Source organism: Schistocerca gregaria, chromosome 3 (assembly GCF_023897955.1).
Source record: "Schistocerca gregaria isolate iqSchGreg1 chromosome 3, iqSchGreg1.2, whole genome shotgun sequence".
Lineage (NCBI taxonomy): Eukaryota > Metazoa > Arthropoda > Insecta > Orthoptera > Acrididae > Schistocerca > Schistocerca gregaria.
The window spans coordinates 387,916,581-387,937,456 of NC_064922.1; the positions used below are offsets into that span (position 1 = coordinate 387,916,581).

The 20,876-nt window shown below is 37.9% G+C and overlaps 1 protein-coding gene across 1 annotated transcript in view; it reads left to right on the forward strand.

Annotated features, from left to right (window-relative positions):
* LOC126354565 (RAB11-binding protein RELCH homolog) overlaps nucleotides 1-20,876 on the forward strand; it is a 141,714-nt gene that overhangs the window by 43,607 nt on the left and 77,231 nt on the right. The window contains exon 6 of the mRNA XM_050004309.1: nucleotides 4,336-4,522. Within this exon, the coding sequence (XP_049860266.1) occupies nucleotides 4,336-4,522 (187 nt within the window). The remainder of the gene's footprint in view (nucleotides 1-4,335; nucleotides 4,523-20,876) is intronic.

Here is a 20,876-nt window from a genome sequence, read left to right on the forward strand (position 1 = left end):
AGAATTCTAACAGTGGAGCAGTAGTTTAGGACAACCCTACATCTACATCTACGTTTATACTCAGCAAGCCAACCAATGGTGTGTGGCGGAGGGCACTTTACGTGCCACTGTCATTACTTCCCTTTCTTGTTCCACTCGTGTATAGTTCGTGGGAAGAACAACTGCCAGAAAGCCTCCGTGCGCACTCAAATCTCTCTAATTTTACATTCATGGTCTCCTTGGGAGGTATAAGTAGGGGGAAGCAATATATTCGATACCTCATCCAGAAACGCACCCTCTCAAAACCTGGACAGCAAGCTACACCATGATGCAGAGCACCTCTCTTGAAGAGCCTGCCACTTGAGTTTGCTAAACATCTCCGTAACGCTATCATGCTTACCAAATAACCCTGTGACGAAACGCGCTGCTCTTCTTTGGATCTTTTCTATCTCCTCTGTCAATCCGACGTGGTACGGATCCCACATTGATGAGCAATACTCAAGAATAGGCCGAATGAGCGTTTTGTAAGCCACCTCCTTTGTTGATGGACTACATTTTCTAAGGACTCTCCCAATGAATCTCAACCTGGCACCCGCCTTACCAACAATTAATTTTATATGATCATTCCACTTCAAATCGTTCTGTATGTATACAACCAGATATTTTACGGAAGTAACTGCTTCCAGTGTTTGTTTCGCTATCATATAATCATACAATAAAGGATCCTGCTTTTTATGTATTTGCAATACATTACATTTGTCTATGTTAAGGGTCAGTTGCCACTCCCTGCACCAAGTGCCTATCCGCTGCAGATCTTCCTGAATTTCGCTGCAATTTTCTAAAGCTACAACTTCTCTGTATACTACAGCATCATCCGCAAAAAGCCGCATGGAACTTCTGGCACTATATATCAGGTCATTTATATATGTTCATCAATCTGCTTGTGCTAGCTAACTTATGCTCACATCACAGAAGTGAGCCATTGGCCAGCTCACAGCATGTGATGGTGAGGGGGGGATCTGAACAAAGTAGTTCCACATGAGAAACTTGTCAACATGTCTGTTCTACAGCTGCTAATGTTAGTTCCATGTACCTGTACACTCTGTGGTGGCTAGTTAATGCCTTTCACAGCAGATTTATTTTCTCAGATTGTTGCATTGATGAGAAATGACAATGAAATGATAGTTACATTTCTTTTAGTTGATGAAACAAAGAAAAAGGGGCTGCTAATTATGAAACTTGCTCTTTTTTTACGACTGTTGCAACTTTATGATGAATGTAGTTTCTGAATTAAGTTTAAATTGACATAAATTTGTATTTCGTAACTATTTTATTCACGCTTTAACCTTGAAAACACTGGATGTCAATGAACACTACTTATGTTTTGGGCCATTTTACAAGCACTGCTCAGTGTAGGTTAACATAATTGTAGCCGCAAACTTGTAAAGCCGTGGAAATCAATGTTGAGGAAAATTTTTGTGCAAGTCTATGAGACTTACTTTGTTTGAAACTTCCCATGCAACTGCCTGTCATGCTAAACATCAGGGTTGTAGCTGTAGCTGTAGCTGTGCACTGTCGTGTTATAAACTGTTGTTGATGTGTCTGACCTTATCTTTGAAGTTCCTAACCTGGCCACCATGCTACTTTTCATTGATTTAAAATGAGCTGCTTTCCACTTTAAGCATGGCACTGCAAGCATATGACCTTGCATCTAAGGCTATGGCAAACCTAACACGTTGGCAGTGACATCTAACTGCCCCATTTTATTATGAAATCTCATTTCCCAATAGCGAGTGAGCTTAAGTGCCATGCTCTCCTAGCTGCCTCCAGAACAGGACTGGTTCGGAATTTAGTTCAGTAATTCTGCTTATAGTTCACTTAACATATTTTTTTACAGGATTCTCCCAACAGATTGTCACCAAGTATCCTTCCCTAGCACTTATTCCACATGTTCATTGTGCTAATTTATTTTGTCATAATACTTGTGCAAACAATATGACATTCATCATATGCTGCTGCTACTACTACTACTACTACTACTACTACTACTACCACTACTACTACTACTACTGGGTTGTTACTCATGTTCTTTGCACAGTTTTGCATTTATCCACATGTAAGGAAAGCTGCTGATCAGCATTCACATTTATGGAAAGCTGCTTTATCAATTCGCCAAATGTAAATAGTAACAAAATCACTCTGCATTTGTAGACAATCGCCCAAGTGGTGATACTTTCTGAGAATCCTGCAGACTTTACCTGATAAGCCATTCATGGATATTGAGACCATTAGGTATCTTAATATGCTTTTTTTGTAGTTAATCTGGTGTTATTTCCATTTTTGTTAACCATTTGCTATGTAGCATAAGGAACTGGTCTCTGTGAGTCAAAAATTCTTTGAGGCAATCTTACATATGAGGAGCTGTATCAAATGATCATATCTCAGTTGACAGATTGATAATTTAGGAAGACAGAATCTACCTGTTTACCTGCTTAAGGTATTTAGGAAAAGGGAATTCTGCTTCATATGAATGGTGTTATCAGAATATCAGCTGATTCTGTGAGAGGAAGTTCATTTCCTTGCAGAAACGCATCATGTTTGAGATTAAAACATCCTCTGGGGTCGAGCAGTAAAAGATATTATAGCCACTGGTGTTTCAGTCTTGTGGATCGCTTGACTTAATTGTCATAGAAACAGGAGTGATATATTCTCTTTTCCAAACGTATGGGAATTTGTTCAATAAGTGTGTCTCCATATGTACACTCAAACAAAGGTGCTTATTCTATAGTGTATTCGTGTAAGACATAATATACAGGCTGACAATTATTGAATTCATGAAAAATATGTAAATTAGTTGCGAACTACATCATGCACACTTTATTCAACATGTAAACTTTGCTACAGATGTTCGGGTTTAGGTTATGATATGTTCGATTTGGCTGCTATCATTGCCGATGATATGGCTCAGAGTGCAGACCAATAGTGAAATTTTGCATGACCCACTGAAGTGTCAAAACGTCAATGCTGTCGATTTACACCTGAATGGCTGTTTTCAGCTCAACTCCACAAAAATGAGTCACTTGCCTTCAGCTCCAAAGAATATAACAGCCAGTTGATGTCCATGCCAGAGCCAGAATGCGCTCCCCATAGTGCTCCTCCAGGATATAAAACATTCTCCTGCTTTGATAGGGTCACTTTGGGCAATGGGGATGAAATCGTCTTACAAAACCTTCATGTACCATCAGTAGTCACCGTGCCATTAAGGAATATCACACTGATTATTCCGTGACTGGACACTGCACATCCCACAGTCACCTGTTGAGGGTGAAGACACTTCTCAATCATGAAATGCGGATTATCAGTACCCCAAATGCACCGATTTTGCTTATTGACAAACACATCCAAATGAAAGTGGACTTTGTTGCTAGACCAAACCATAATGCGCATACTAATTCCCATCACGCTCCATGGCCAACTGCGCAATTTGAATGTCCTGACACAAACCGTTCAGAAGTTATGACGATTTTATTTCATATAGTTCAATAATTGCCATACTATAAATTTTACTCGGGGCATGATGCATGGTTTACTTAGAGTGGTTTAAATACTAGGAGAGCTTATTTAAATGGACTCATCTTTGTGTATTTGCCGTGGTCAGGTGGTAGTAAAATATTTTTAAATGCAGTTTAATATTTCAGATTTGTTGTTGTTGTTTGCTGTTTAGAACCAGCTGATTCATGGTCTGGGCATAATCGAGTATCATTGGAGTTTTCTGTGAGGAGTAACACATGTGCTGGCATCAGATTGTTCTATAATTTCCATAGTCATTCATAACAGTTCAGACACACTAGAACCATGCACTGTACATGAACCGGATTATGTTGGACAATCACACTTAAGTAGTACGCTGTGCGAGGAACCTACATTGAATGCCTGTTGACCCACTGTGAGCATTTGGTAATTGTTGTAATTTATACTGTAGTATAGCATTCAACTGTGGCATGTATAAGTCATGTTGTTTCTTCTATTTCCCTGGATGATGGTTTAGAACCAGATCCAGTAGGAATCAATTTATGAACTTCAGTACAATAAAGTTGTCATGTATTTTTTGGAATTGTATTTATTAGTTGTGGCTTAAGGTTGAACAGTTCATTCTCTTCCACAATCTTACACTTGTGTGTCATTGTCATTATCATGGACTTTCAACATCACTTACCCCTCACTTGTAGGTCCAGAATACAGGTATTAAGCTCCCTTTTTAGTTTCTGTGAATTTTAAATTTGCTCTCTTTTGTGGCTGTAAGCAACTTGTACAAGGATAAGCCACCTATTTAATAATATGTATTTCTCATTCTAGGTCATTACCACCTGCATTTCGGAAGGAAGTGTTAGTGCGCTGTTTTGTGGATACATCAAAACAGCATGAGAGCCTGCCATTACTGGCAGAGATACCGGAGAAAGACAATTTAAGTGATTATTTACTTCCCGTGTTAGGACAGACATTGCCACGTGTGATACCAAACATTATTCTTAACAAACGTGAGGTATGTAAATAAGAACATCTATTCTGTGTTTCCTCAGGGTGTAATATCACAGAGAACATCTTTTTCAGTTTTTATAATATTTGTAATATTCAGTTGATTTTTTAAAACAAAACTAGTTAGCTATTTGCTTGTTTGGTGACATTTTGCTAAGGTATGGAATGAGTCAGTTTGACAATTGAATCAGTCGGAGCTGAAAGGCATTAAGCCAATTTTCACAATTTTACAGGAGAAGGAAAAGACTGTATAGATGTATCTAAGCCAAATAAATATTGATTTAACTTCTATTATCTATAAAATAATTTATTAGAATGTAATTTTTGTTAGTGAAAATACTATTTGAATGTTTCATCCACATTTATTTTTGTTTTTAAAAAATGCACTTAATGCTTTTCACCCTGCAGTTACTAGTAAATTCACAACCAGTATTGATTAATAAATTTAATATGGTATATTAATCGTGTGTTTATTGAATACATATTAATGGACAACAGTAATATTAAATACAAAATGTATTATTACTATGACTGCATATAATTTAAGTTCATGAAGAAACACGCACGTATAACTATTGGGGACAGAAAGATTCACTCAGAATTCTGATAATTGGCCACTTTAGAATGTTCTCATAAAATTCCATCGCATTGTGAGGGACATATTTCACTAACTTTCCAATGTCCTGTATCTTTTTGAAGTTTATGGGAACTTTTGTTCTTGTATAACTTTTCAGATGGCATGGTAAGATAAGGCAGCGACCATGACTTTCCCAGAAAGAATCTGTGTGTAACAGGAGAGCTGATGTAAACAGACACTTCAACCTCTCCAATCTTGTTGTTGCAGTACTTGAATTTTAAGAGAGAAAATTCCTGCCTCTTATGTCTTGGAAATCTTCAGTTCTCCTTGATATAACAGTCCTATTAAAACAGGAAGGCCACCATTTATCAAATTCAGTGATTTCAGTGCACTCTGCAACATGAACTTCCACATTTTTTCTGCTGTTTGATATTAATTCAACATATTCTTTTGCAATATAAACTCTTTCATAATTTTTAATTCTATTTTTGAATACCACAAAATTTCTATCACATGGTAGGTATGAACGACCATGTGCAGGAAACATGTGGGTGATTGACTCAAATCTACCAACTGTAGTCAGTCCTATACATTCTCAACATTGTGTGATTTCAGTTTTGTTCAGTACATCCACCTGAGAAGAGGCTGAGATGCTTGATTGTGTCTGGAACGTAGTTTTTAATGTAGTGGCATAGAAAAGTGCACCCCTCATTCGCACCTTTTCTTCTATCACCCTCGTGATAAAGATAGACCACATTGCTGTCATGTTTTAAATTGTGGATATTTAACACATTTACCCATAGTTGCCACATATAAAATACTTCTTGCACAGGAATTTCTGGTAAGGGCAAATTCTGCATATAGTCAAAGGCAGCAGTGGCACCTATTTCTTCATTTTCAAGACACTGGGACTTGGCTTCTTTCACAGATGTGTAAAACTTTCGATTCCTTTGAAGATGATTCTGCAAATCTCCCTTGGCTGCAAGTTTTGAAACTTCACAGAGATGGGGACTTTTTAATTTCTCTTTAAACTCCTCACAAAGAGAACAAACATCCATCTGTGGTCTGCAGAACTTATAATTGTAATTTTCATGAAAAAACTAACTGTAGAAGTCATTTCGCAGCTGCATCTGGATATGCGGTACAATACATTTGATACATTGTTTTCACACACAGTCACGAATTTGAGTACGGAATTTCCTTTCCAGCATAATGTGAGGACTTCAGAGGAAAAGACTGTATATGTCCATCTTTTGTTTTCAGGATACTGTCAGGAATTTTATTTCCTTTCACATTCTTCTCACATTTATCTTGTGTCAGTTTCCCATTTATTAATGTGCGAGTTACAGAGAACACTCGCTTCTTTCCAATTGAGTGGAAACTATGAAATGCTTTTTGACACAGTTGCGCTCTACATGAGCCACACATTACAAAATACAGAAAACTGGAACAATGCTTATTTTTTTCTATCACCATATAATTTCCGAGGTCTGCGCCTCTTGGCATCATAAGCTACAATAAGGCCCATTCGGCACAAAGCTTGAGCATCTTTGTTTGGGACATCTTGAAATTTTGAAAGGATATCAATATTCCCTTTGTGAGCGATTCTCTCGAAACAGCCTCTCTGGCACCTACAATTAATATGATTGTTTAAAAGTCTGTCATTTAATCTAGTCTTCCATGATAGATATTGGAAAAGAATACAGGATACACCACCTCAACTACTTCAGCATTGGAATAAGATAGAGTGGAAATAAAGCTTATTATCGTCAATATTGATGTTGTAGATGTTTGTACTGATGTGCAGTTCTCTCCTGTTTTCTTTCCTGCAATGTTTTTTCCACTATAGCGAATATAAGCAATAGCTTCGGCAATGGTTTGTTTTATTACGTTCTTCTTGCGAGTGGAAGCATCTCTCTCTCTTTTGGGCGAAATAGTGTGGCATTGACTTCGGCTTGACAATCAAACAACAATTGAATGAATATGAAACCACAGATTTGCGCGGGAAGCAGTACTTAATAGCATTGCCAACATACACAATGGCACGGAGCTGAAAAGTAATAAGTCTGTGACTTAATGCTTTTCTGCCTCTGCACACCTAATCTACAGTAAGAGTTTTAACATAGGAGTAGAAAGCTAACTTAATGCTATTCGGTGTCGTTTGAAGTGTCTTGTCCAAGTAATTTTTTAAAAAAAGTGCCTGTTTGGACTTAATGTCTTTCAGTTATAGAACATCTTCTCAAAAGAAAATGTGGCAATATCACCATTGACATGATTTCTTAAGGTTCTTATTTATTTTATTTTCTTCTCTGATGGGTCAACAAAGGGCCATGTGCCACTTTCATTTCCTTTACTTCAAGCACTCTTTCTTCTGTTCAGACATCAGATCCATTTTTTTCACTCTATATTTTTTCCTTAGACACTTCCGTCAGTTGAATATAGAAAAATACCAGTCTTCTTTTTCTCATTACTTCCAATATGTTTTCTATTTTTTGATAAATGTCCAACATTCCATAGTTTTTTGTGGGCCTAATATTTTCCTAATGATGTGACTTTCTAGTATTTCTAATTTATCTGAATTGTATTTTAATGCTAGATATTTGCTTGCATGTGGACATTCTGGCTACACTACTGTATTGCAGTGCCTTATTTTTGCATTTTTAGTCAGGCATTTCTCATTGTAAAGGGCTCTAGTTATATGTTTCTTTCCTTGTCTAATGGATTTTCCAAACCTTTCCTTGGATTATCTCCCCAAGATAATTAAATTTTTTAACATTCTGTGTTTTGCCAAAGTATGTTTTCAGAAATTATAGCAAAATCATTATCAAATGCAAGACCGTTTATTTTAGTGTTTAAGTTTCTTCTTGCCAACCATGTTGATGAAATCTTATATTCATTCAGTTTTCATTCCATATTCTCATTGCTTTTCTAGAACGCACTTAAAAGGAATTGAAGGTAGTCACCTTGCTGTACACATGTTTGTTTTGAAGGGCTGAGATATATCTCCCATAATTTTCACCTTAGATGCTGTGTCTGTAAGTGTATCATGAATTACATTTGTCAATTTAGACTTCACACACACACACACACACACACACACACACACACACACACACACTCTCTCTCTCTCTCTCTCTCTCTCTCTCTCTCTCTCTCTCTCTCTCTCTACTACTCATATTAAGGAATTCTATGACTTCCAATTGTGTTTGAAGGTAATTCTGTTATCACTTAAATTCTTTTTGTGGTGAAAGATTTTTATTGGTAAGTACCTCACTCTTTTCATTGGCACACTGAGGCCAAGTGAAGGGTAGCATAAATCTTCAAATTTATGAATGTTATTGTTCTTTTCAAATTATGGGTGATTGTTGAGAACAAATTTTGTAAAGGAGAAAGTGTATTGTGACATTGTTGTCAGTCTGCCCAGCCATTTAAAGAGCTGCCTAAAAGAGATTCTAGAATGGACACATTTGTCATAGAATGTACTGCATTTTCACAGATCACTCACAACTAAGATTAAAAGAAATTCACCATAAGAGGAGGACAAAGAGGCATATGCAAATGAAAATACAGCTGCCTATATCTCTTGAAACAGATTGTGAATAATGTACTTGCCTTTTCTGAACACTTTAGGGCACCTTTTATTACACAAATTTCTATGAGAAATGTAACTCAGAAGCATTAATTTGGATTGTGTGTCTGTCTATCTAATGCTAGTTATTGTTGCAGGAATTATAAACATCCTGCCTATACTTTCTCATTTTGTGGTCCTTTTTATTTAATAACTTTAATTGTACTGTCAGTTGATGCATTTGGATTACAAATCAACAGAATAAAAACTTGTTTTTGGATATTCTGCATTGCTTTATTGTATTATAAACTGGTTTTTTACTTTTTAAGCTACTGGTAACTTCTTGAGCTATAATTAAATTACTTGGTGAAGGCTTAAAAAGCTGAAACCCAATTTGCAATGCAGTTTAATTTTGCAGAACATCTAGAAGTTTCCAGAATGAATTTTCACTATATATGAGAGTGTCCGCTGATTTGAAACTTCGTGACAGATTAAAACTGGGTCAGGACCAAGACATGAACCTGGGACCTTTGCCTTTCACAGGCAAGTGCTCTGCCGACTGAGTTATCCATGCACAACTCACAGTCCATGTGGGTTACTGGTGGAAATAAAGCTTTTGAGGGCTTTGAGGGTGTGTTGTGAGTCACACTTGCATAGCTTAGTCAGTACAGCTCTTGCCTGCAAAAGGCAAAACTCTAGGTTCATCAAACTGTTCGAATCTGCCAGGAAGTTTCTACACCTGGAAGTGTTTAATTCATGTTTCTTGTCTGTGCCCTTGTTGTGTATTTAATTTTTACTTTATATTACATGGTAGTTATTTACTCTTTTAGGTCCATTCTAACACTGTTGTGCACCTGTTAGGGTTCCTGTGTGAAGTTGTTCCATTTCTAGCTAGAGCTGATACTTAGGGTCATCACACACTAAATACTCTTACTTGTCACTTTAAAACTAAATTTTGTAGTTTAGACGCATACCCATGGCACGTGTAACCTAAATTTACCCCCTAATTTTATAAAATTGATGAGATAATGGAAAAGTGGTTGAAATGTAAACTAAAACTAAAAGGACTGTCAGCTAATCACATTTTAAGTCAAGCTACTAAGTGGAGAAAAGGCTTTTGAACATGTCTTTCTTCAGTGCAGCTAGAGAATGTATGTGAAAAATTAGTAGACTTTCTTCTTTGTATGGCATGTTGTAAGAAATATCCTTATGTACAATAGGATTCAGTGCTTGGAGCAAATCATCCCTCAATTCATCGCCTGTAGCTCATACCCTTCCTGTTGCGCTCTAGTTACCCTAGTTTCATTGTGTCAGTTATGATTGTGTTTGTTTGACTTTCATTTCTGAATGAATACTTCATTAGGAAGAAACATGGAGTCTATTGTTAGCGTACACTATTACTGGTCCTTTGTATAAAATAAGAATTAGCTGTTTTTTACTGTTAACATTATTTTATGATGTCACTTTTATTGTCCATGTAGAATGTTGATTTGTGCTTCAAATATATCACCAGAGTTTACAGTGCTGTGTGCTATCATTAGATTGTGGAAGACAGTCCATGTTCTATACAGCATAAACATGATTTTGTAATGTTGTTCTTCCAAGAACTGGCGGAAGATTTAGTTAAGATGATTAATAACATTGTCCAATGATTGTTACCATTCCTGCTGGAGCCTTATAACTTATAACCCTGAGCTGTTCATTTCTATGTTTCATGTTTGTCTTACGAAGTTTGTTCAGCTACAGAATGGGTAGCATGGTCAGAACAGTAGAGAGGTGTGGGCACCAAGGTGGCTTAAATCACAAGCCTGGAATTTACTTTTCTAATACGACCCACAGTTGCAGGCTTTTGCTGCTAATTTACTATTGGGTGTAAACTTAAGATTCCAAAGAAGTTTCCAACTCCACTGGTCAGCATTAACAGTAGGGTCTAGTATGTAAAATGTGATGGATAGGAGTTATTTATTCATATTGGTACAGAAAAAAAGAATAACTTGTAGATGATCAGCATGTAGCCATATTTACATATGAATGTGTTACTCATTCCGCATCATTACAATTACACACAAATGAACCTTGGAACAAGAAAATAATTAGTGTAGCACCCAATAGTGTGGGGTTGCAGGTTGTGGACCTCTGCCCACTAGGTAAGACTGGGATAGGACAATGGGTTGTATGAATAAAACTGAAAATATTCTTTACATTCAAAATTTTGGAGAACATTTTCAGGTGTGCATGAATAAAGTGAATCGAAAAATATACTTCACTCAAGAACGTTCTCAGTGTGAGTAAAAGGGTGGTGGAAGTTGCTCAAAACAAAGAACATTCTCTGCTTTCATATGAATGAAACTAGAAAAGTTTCTCACAAATAGAGAACATTCTTCTTTCTTGAAGTGACATCTGTAGCATACTTGGAGTGCGTAATTTTTGCCGAGGTTCAGTATTAGTGAGTTGTTTTAGTTAAAATGGCAGAATTTATGTGGCTTGAAAGGCAAAAGAAGTATACACATAACCCAAAGAAATAATAAAGCGAGTAACTATAGGGGTTCGTACAGGTTTATCAGTAAAATCATTACTTACCTGGTGAAGTTCCTTCCCAGAAATCATGAAAAAATAGGGAGCTATCTTTCAAATGAAGCAAAAATGAAAACACTTTTGCTCTGTTTGGTAGACTAAGGTTTCCAGACCGGTGTATGAGAACACTTTTTAGGTACAAAATGTACAACTTTGCTTCCGCTGTTTGCCGATAGGTGGGCGAAAACGGTAAGTAGTGGTCGAAAGAAACAGATCGCAGACATCAGGCAGTTAGCTTGGACCTCAATCAACATAACCTCATTCAAACATTAGTCGATTTGTGTCTGCATCATGAAGTTATTCTTGATTGAAAATGTCAGTTTACGAGGTCAGTTTGCAGGAGGTGTTACTGTTTTGTTTAAGTATGAAGAAAAAAGCAGCTGAGTCTCACTGAATGCTCTCAAGTATGTATGGTGAGGATGCTATTATTGAAAGAATGTGTCGTGAGTGGTTTCAACGCTTCAAGAATGGTGATATTAACGTCATAAACCAAGATAGTGGTGAAAGTGAGAATTTTTTTGAAGATACAGAATTGGAGAGATTGCCGAGTGAAGACTCGGGTCAAACTCAAGAAGAATTGGCATGATTAATGGGAGTGACACAGCAAGCCATTTCAAACTGTCTCAAGGCTATGATCATGATTCAGAAAGAAGTAACTTGGATCCTGTGTGAGCTGAAACCAAGAGACGTTGAACGGAATTTTTGTGTTTGTGAACAGTTGCTTCAGAGGCAAAAACAGAAGGGATTTCTGCATCACATTGTGGCCGGGGATGAAAAATGGGTTCATTATGATAACCCTAAATGCAAAAAATCAGGGGGATATCCCAGCCATGCTTCCACGTTGATGGCCAAACCAAATATTCACGGCTCTAAGATCATGCTCTGCATTTGATGGGACCAGCTCGGTGTCGTCTATCATGAGGTTTTAAAACCAAGTGAAACAATCGCAGGTGCTCGTTATTGAATGCAATTAATTCATTTGAGCAGAGCATTAAAAGACAATCAGCCGTGATACAGCGAGAGGCACGATAAAGTGATTTTGCAAAAGAGGTCAAAACATGCTTGGGAATGTTAAAATGGGAAGTCCTATCTCACCCACCGTATTCTCAAGACATTGCTTCCTCCGACTGTCACCTGTTTAGATCAATGGCACATGGCCTGGCTGACCAACATTTCTGAACTCATGAAGAAGTCACAAATTGGATCAATTCGTGGATTGCTTCAAAAGATGAACAATTTTTTCTATGCAGGACTCGCACACGGCCTGAAAGATGGGAGAAAGTAGTGGCCAGCGATGGAGAATACTTTGATTGATATGTTGTTGTTGTTGTGGTCTTCAGTCCTGAGATTGGTTTGATGCAGTTCTCCATGCTACTCTATCCTGTGAAAGCTCCTTCATCTCCCAGTACCTACTGCAACCTACATCCTTCTGAATCTGCTTGGTGTATTCATCTCTCGGTCTCCCTCTATGATTTTTACCCTCCACACTGCCCTCCAATACTAAATTGGTGATCCCTTGATTCCTCAGAACATGTCCTGCTAACCGATCCCTTCTTCTAGTCAAGTTGTGTCACAAACTTCTCTTCTCCCCAATCCTATTCAATACTTCCTCATTAGTTATGTGATATACCCATCTAATCTTCAGCATTCTTCTGTAGCACCACATTTCGAACGCTTCTATTCTCTTTTCGTCCAAACTATTTATTGTCCATGTTTAACTTCCATACATGGCTACCCTCCATGCGTATACTATCAGGAACGACTTCCTGACACTTAAATCTATACTCGATGTTAATAAATTTCTCTTCTTCAGAAATGCTTTCCTTGCCATTGCCAGTCTACATTTTATATCCTCTCTACTTCGACCATCATCAGTTATTTTGCTCCCCAAATAGCGAAACTCCTTTACTACTTTAAGTGTCTCATTTCCTAATCTAATTCCCTCAGCATCACCCGACTTAATTGGACTACATTCCATTATCCTCACTTTGATTTTGTTGATGTTCATCTTATACCCTGCTTTCAAGAAACTGCCCATTCCGTTAAACTGCTCTTCCAAGTCCTTTGCTGTCTCTGACAGAATTACAATGTCATCGGCGAACCTCAACATTTTTATTTTTTTCTTCATGGACTTTAATACCTACTCTGAATTTTTCTTTGTTTCCTTCACTGCTTGCTCAATATACAGATTGAATAACATCAGGGAGAGCCTACAACCCTGTCTCACTCCCTTCCCAACCACTGCTTCCCTTTCATGTCCCTCGACTCTCATAACTGCCATCAGGTTTCTGTAAAATAGCCTTTCGCTCCCTGTATTTTACCCCTGCCACCTTCAGAATTTGAAAAAGAGTATTCCAGTCAACATTGTCAAAAGCTTTCTCTAAGTCTACAAATGCTAGAAACGTAGGTTTGCCTTTCCTTAATCTAGCTTCTAAGAGAAGTCATAGGGTCAGTATTGCCTCACGCGTTCCAATATTTCTACGGAATCCGAACTGATCTTCCTCGAGGTCGGCTTCTGCCAGTTTTTCCATTCGTCTGTAAAGAATTCGCGTTAGTATTTTGCAGCCGTGACTTATTAAACTGATAGTTCGGTAATTTTCACATCTGTCAACCCCTGTTTTCTTTGGGATTGGAATTATTATATTCTTCTTGAAGTCTGAGGGTATTTCGCCTGTCTCATACATCTTACTCACCAGGTGGAAGAGTTTTGTCAGGACTGGCTCTTCCAAGGTCGTCAGTAGCTCTTGATTGATATATGTGTAACCAATTTGTTTCATTAAAGTCTCAAGTGTTGGGGAAAAAACGATGGAAGCAAAGTTGTACACCTTGCATAAACCAGACAACTGTGTCACTGACATTTTCAGATGTTCATCATCAGTTTTCCTCACAGTATAAACGTTATATTTTGTTATGTTAGAAATAATTAGGTGGATCAGAAAAATTAATAACTGGTTTATAAGAAACCTAGCGATCTTTTTTTTTGTAACGAACAATGTAGGTGACCACTTACGTACTTCACATGCGAGCAGTCCATTATGCATTGTATTTAACCGAAATTATCTGGTGTTAGAAAAATCTGACAAAGCTCCGTTGTGGAGTAGATGAAATTGTCATGTAATCTTAAGATTTAATTCGCATAGTGTGTTCACCTAACTTCAATAATAAAAAATTTTCCCACATGTCAAAAATTCGGTAACAGTGCAAGAAAATCCATTTTCGTAAACTGCCGAGAATCATCTTAATAATTTGTTGTTGCACATACAAATAAAATCAAAGTATAGTTCAGCTTTTCCAGAACACACAGATGCCAGGTCTGTATTCGTACGCTGAACAGTTTGCCTGTTTGAGCTAGTTGAGTGAAATGTAACATTACAATGTTCTGTGCAGATATGGCAGACAACACAAACTGAGAACCTTCTAAAGAAAGAAGATAGGCAGTGAAAAGGAACTCACTTGTTGGAGACTATGCTTTGAATGTTTTATTTGTAGGAAATTGATAGCTTTCTCAGAGAATGTTCTTTTGCTGTGGGAATCTTTTCTTTTTGAAGTCCATCTAAAACCCATGGGCATTGTCTGAGTTCAAGAGCTTAAAAATAATACTTAAATTCATACACACACACACACACACACACACACACACACACACACACACACACACACACACACACACACGTACACCCCAGCGACCGTGGCGAGATTGACTGCTGATTATCGATTATTGTAAGAAGTTGTCTGTCAGATGAGGGGGGGGGGGGGGGGGGGAGAAGTATGTAGGAGGTGGTGGGGGTTAGTGTGAGGCAGCTCTTTCGACAGATGACTCAGCAGCTCCTAATGATTTTGACAACAAGAAGTGATGTAAAGCTGGTTTGCCAACTTCACACCTCTCTCTCATCAGTTGACTTATTTGGTATGCACAGCCAATCTTCTTGATCTCAAAAAACTTCTTCTCCAGAGAAGAAAGCTGGTTAAGGGAATTTGCCAGCCAGGGTGGCCGAGCAGTTCTAGGCGCTACAGTCGCAGGTTCTCATGAAATAAGTGGATGCTCACAGAATACTTTTAGTTTAGTCTTGGTATATTTCAACTTCCACAAAGAACAAATTCACCATTTCTCACATAAATATTCGAAAGTTTGCATGGCAACTGATTCGTCTCACATCAGACTCGATTAAATACCTATACAATAGCATAGGTTTAACAACCACATAATTTATGAACATGTCTTGCTTCTAGCAAGTCCAACACATGAATTGCTTGAAAGTCTAATTTCACTTCTTCATTTGTCCTTAATAATCATCAGTCACTAAAAACACAGAATAATACATAAACACTCCTTGTTCTTCTCTACATATGCACTGAAACTCTATGGATTGTACAGCAGGTACTTGTCGGCCGCCATTCGGCTGCCACATCCACAATATGCTCGTGACTGTTTTTAGACCTGCACACATAAATGTGCAGTGCACAGGAGGTCAGATTCGTGTCTCTCAGGAAGGCAAGTGGTTCTAGAATTTATGCAGAAATTCTCGAAGCACCACACATTCCTCCCCTCAGATGACACTTGAGTACTTTATTCTTTATTCTAATTCCTTGTACTGTTTTTTTCTTTAGTGTGTTATTTATAGTAGTTTGTAGTCTAGAAGAACTCTGGGCAACTGAAAGTGTTCTTTTTGACACTTGTAAATTCACATAAAACATAATAAAGCTAGTGGTATATAGAATTCAAACTTACCAGAATAATTCCTATTAACTGTGTGACTTCTGTCACAATACTGTCCTTTTCCCCTAGGATCAGTACCTATACCCAGTGTGTTGTACTCGATGGTGAGTGTTCATCGGAGTTGAGGGTATCATCTGGAGTGCCCCAGGGAAGTGTGGTACGTCCGCTATTGTTTTCTATCTACATAAATGATCTTTTGGATAGGGTGGATAGCAATGTGCAGCTGTTTTGCTGATGATGCTGTGGTGTACGGGAAGGTGTTGCCGTTGAGTGACTGTAGGAGGATACAAGATGACTTGTACAGGATTTGTGATTGGTGTAAAGAATGGCAACTAACTCTAAATATAGGTAAATGTAAATTAATGCAGATGAATAGGAAAAAGAATCCTGTAATGTTTGAATACTCCATTAGTAGTGTAGCACTTAACACAGTCATGTTGATTAAATATTTGGGTGTAACATTGCAGAGCGATATGAAGTGGGACAAGCATGTAATGGCAGTTGTGGGTAAGGCAGATAGTCATCTTCGGTTCATTGGTAGAATTTTGAGAAGATGTGGTTCATCTGTGAAGGAGACCGCTTATAAAACACTAATACGACCTATTCTTGAGTACTGCTTGAGTGTTTGGGATCCCTATCAGGTCGGATTGAGGGAGGACATAGAAGCAATTCAGAGGCGGGCTGCTAGATTTGTTACTGGTGGGTTTGATCATCACACGAGTGTTACGGAAATGCTTCAGGAACTCGGGTGAGAGTCTCTAGAGGAAAGGAGGCGTTCTTTTCATGAATCGCTACTGAGGAAATTTAGAGAACCAGTATTTGAGGCTGACTGCAGTACAATTTTACTGCTGCCAGCATAAATTTCACGGAAAGACCACAAAGGTAAGAGAGATTTGGGCTCATACAAAGGCATATAGGCAGTCATTTTTCCCTCGTTCTGTTTGGGAGTGGAACAGGAAGAGAAGATGCTAGTTGTGGTATGAGGTACCCTCCGCCATGCACCATATGGTGGATTGCAGAGTATGTATGTAGATGTAGATACACATGTGGGTTGACTCTGTGAATGCACTTCCTCCTTTCGTTCTGGTAGGTACGCTTCTTTATAAAACATCCCTATTCGTCAGGCCATGGATCATCCTATCTCTGTGTAGGTAATCCTTCCCTATATCCTCAGCAAATTCTGGGTACGCCCCCCCCCCCCCCCCCCCCTCTTATCCTTTATGAGTAGGCCTCATGGTTCATTGCCCAGGTATACATCTTTATGTACACTATAATTAAATATTTCCTGGTGAAATAAGTCTATTTTACACTTCACTCTCACTTCTTAATACCTCATTTAATACCCTAGAGTCATCCTCTACTTTTCAACTTCTATAATCTTAGTAGATACTATGTCTACACATATTATTCAACTCATGGTAGATACCATGTCTACCTATTTTGTTCAAGCCTCACTATCCTACTATTCATCAGTTTATCCAAGTATTCGCTACACTGACTTTTCTTAAATAAGCATCACAATTAACTCCTTCATTACTCATGCTTCCTGCTTATATATACTCTTTGTAAGATCATCATAGTTTTTCTATACTAATGTACATATGCAATATGGAATCTATATATATGAGATGGCTTTTCATGTAAGTAGACGATGTAGAACCGTCATAATAAAAACAATGTGCGCATCTTTCTATATGTATATTAAAAACAAAGATTCCAAGACTTACCAAGCGGGAAAGCGCCGGCAGACAGGCACATGAACAAAACACACTAACACACACACAGAATTACGAGCTTTCGCAACTGGCAGTTGCTTCGTCAGGAAAGAGGGAAGGAGAGGGAAAAATGAAAGGATGTGGGTTTTAAGGGAGAGGGTAAGGAGTCATTCCAATCCCGGGAGCGGAAAGACTTCCCTTAGGGGGAAAAAAAAAAGGACAGGTGTACACACACACACACACACACACACACACACACACACACACACACACACACACACACACACACACACGCACATCCATCCGCACATACACAGACACAAGCAAAATATGTCTGGAAAGAGGAAAAAAATAGTTGGGTCCTCAAAACAGAAGTAAAAAAGGAAAAAACCGAAATGATTGCTAAGATCGAAGAAGAGGAAGAAGACAGTCCGAAAGACAGGAAACCCTTCTCACCCCCCCCCCCCCCCCCCCCCTTCCCCAGGATTACTACCTCACTACCTCGCAGGTCCTTGAGTGAGAAGTCGGAGGAGGTTTGGTGTTAAACCGTCTCCTACAGAACGGACATTCCTACCTTACCCTCTTAAGGTCCTCGGAGGAAATCTTAGCAACACTACGGACACAGCAAATGGTGAAGAATCAGGCACACTTGTTTGCAAGGGTTGTTTGAAAGGTGTGGTGTGTGTTTTGTGTTAGCCATGATTTATCTGTTGGTGTAAATCAAGCTCTTCTTTACACTACCTACCCCTTTCAAAATCAATATAAACTCTCTCGTCTACATCACATCTCATAAAAGATATCAAATATTCTATATAAAATAGAAAATCCATACACTTCAGTATAACGGTTGTTCAATTAGTTACACGATATTACCTTTTTCCACAAATATAATAATCTATTCTGTTCATTTTGTTTAGAGGTCACGGTTTATCCATGATTTTCTTAAATTGTGTTGTATTTTGTCATCATATCCAGTTTTCTCAGTACTAAAATTATAGGATAGTTTAAGACTCCAAGAATAGATTACAGAGTAGTTTAATATGTGAAGGGAATTTGGTGCAGGAAACTATTTTGGAAGAAACACCTAAAACAACTCGGGATCCGACGGTCGTCACTCTGTCGGTTAACACGGAATGTTAACATCCCTGGGGGCTATATGACTCCACTTGGGTACCATGGATCTGATATTAACTTCACTTGAGTAAGTGCATTCCAGTGCTTCTCATTAAATTTTGTTTGAAAGTCTCCCCACTGCAAAACAATCACCACTTCCCTAGGTAACACAACATTAAGAGACGATACATTTTTTTCTACTTTGTTTTGGATAAGCTTGAATTCTTTCCACATATCGTCCCTAGGTAACACAACATTAAGAGACGATACATTTTTTTCTACTTTGTTTTGGATAAGCTTGAATTCTTTCCACATATCGTCTGTAACCTTGCTATAATCTTTAAGTTTGGAAGAAGCGACAGTCAGAATGTTTCTAGAGGCTATAATCTCTAACTTTTTGATCCATAGCTTGTTCAAATGGTTCCACCAAACTACATACATTTATAATACCAAAGTTAGACATATTTTCTTTGAAGTATCTATCAACATTATCCACTCGTTTACAGACACCTGTAATTTGTGAATGAATAATCGGCATTAATTCCTTAGGCTGATCTACAGTCTGTTTCAAAGTATTCATTCCCTTTCTTACATTATTGTATTCACTATTGTACACATCTTCCAAAGATTCTAAGTTTTCAATAGGTTCTGATTCTACATTATTACATTCATCTTCAGTATCAAATTCTAACTTCTTTGTCAAATCCTGAAGTTGAAAATTCTGTCTCTGATTATAGTCAGTGAACAGTTGATTTACGTGACTGCTTAAAGAACTAATTAGTTCACCTTTAAAATCTGTCTTGAGATTTTCTACTTTAGCAGTTAAAGCATCAAATTCAGTTTTCAAATTTCCCATACCTTCACATAAATTACTCAATTCTTTACTTTGTGAATCTATCTTAGCACTTAATAATCCTAGTTTCATTCTGAACATCCAATTTATTATTTGAGTATTCACTGAATCTAACTTAAGACTTTGAGCATTTAAAGCTGCATTTAGTTCCTTTCTTAAAGGTGCTGAATCTGTACTTTCGGCTTTGATTAAATTTACTAATTCATATCAATCTGCCACTTCCTTACTCACTTTCATAGGCATGGCTGGTTCTAAAGTTTCTCCAGTTCTCTGTGTATTATCCATGTTCCTATTAGTTTTAGATCTAGTAATCATTTAACAAATTAACTCTAAGTATAATAACTACACCAATAAAAGTCACTCTATTGTCTGTATCCCTTCTTGCTAAGGTACTAAAGCTGTATTTTGCGCTCACCCGGCGTAGAATTCTCACAACGTAGGGAGGCAGATGTGACGGCAAGTCAGCACCAGTGAACAGCAAGCTGGCGGTGTCTGGCATTGGTGTCGAGGTCAGTATCGGTAGGCAGCTGTGGAAGCAGGTCAGCACCGGTGAACCCCAACTGGTGCCAGTGGCGTCGGATGTTGTTTCCGCATCAGTGTCGCCGCGATATGTGTGAGAGTTGTATACTCACTCCACTGGATCTTCTTGTCGTATCTCTTCTTAGTCTAATATGTCGAGGTCGTCTTTCCATTCTTTTAACATTGATACTTCCTTACATCTTCCCTTTTGTTGCATCCATAAATTTTTTTACTTGATTTTTGGACTTAATCCCGTTACATGAAACAGTTCTCTTGTCTTGTTCTATCTGGTTGGTATGGCAATACATCATATCTTCTTCTTTGATTTCTTCTCAAAATTGCCATTTTTTCAAGTCCTTTTCACTGGTCTCCATGCTCTAACTCTTTTTTGATGATGGAATGTGTGCAGTACATATACAAACTTTGTTTTCACCAATTAACAGTGGAGTTAACTACACAGAATGCCTTTCTCGCATTCCACATATAAATATCTTCTTGTATTTCACTCACTTATCGGGTTTTAGAAACATATTAAGTTACATTTATAAATGAGTTGGTTTAACAACCACTTATAATTTATTAACATGTCTTGCTTCTAGTAAGCCCAACACATGAATTGCTTGAAAGTCTAATTTCATTTCTTCATTTGTTCTTAACAGTCACTAAAAGCACAGAATAACACACACATTCTCCTTGTTCTTCTGTACACATACACTGAAACATTA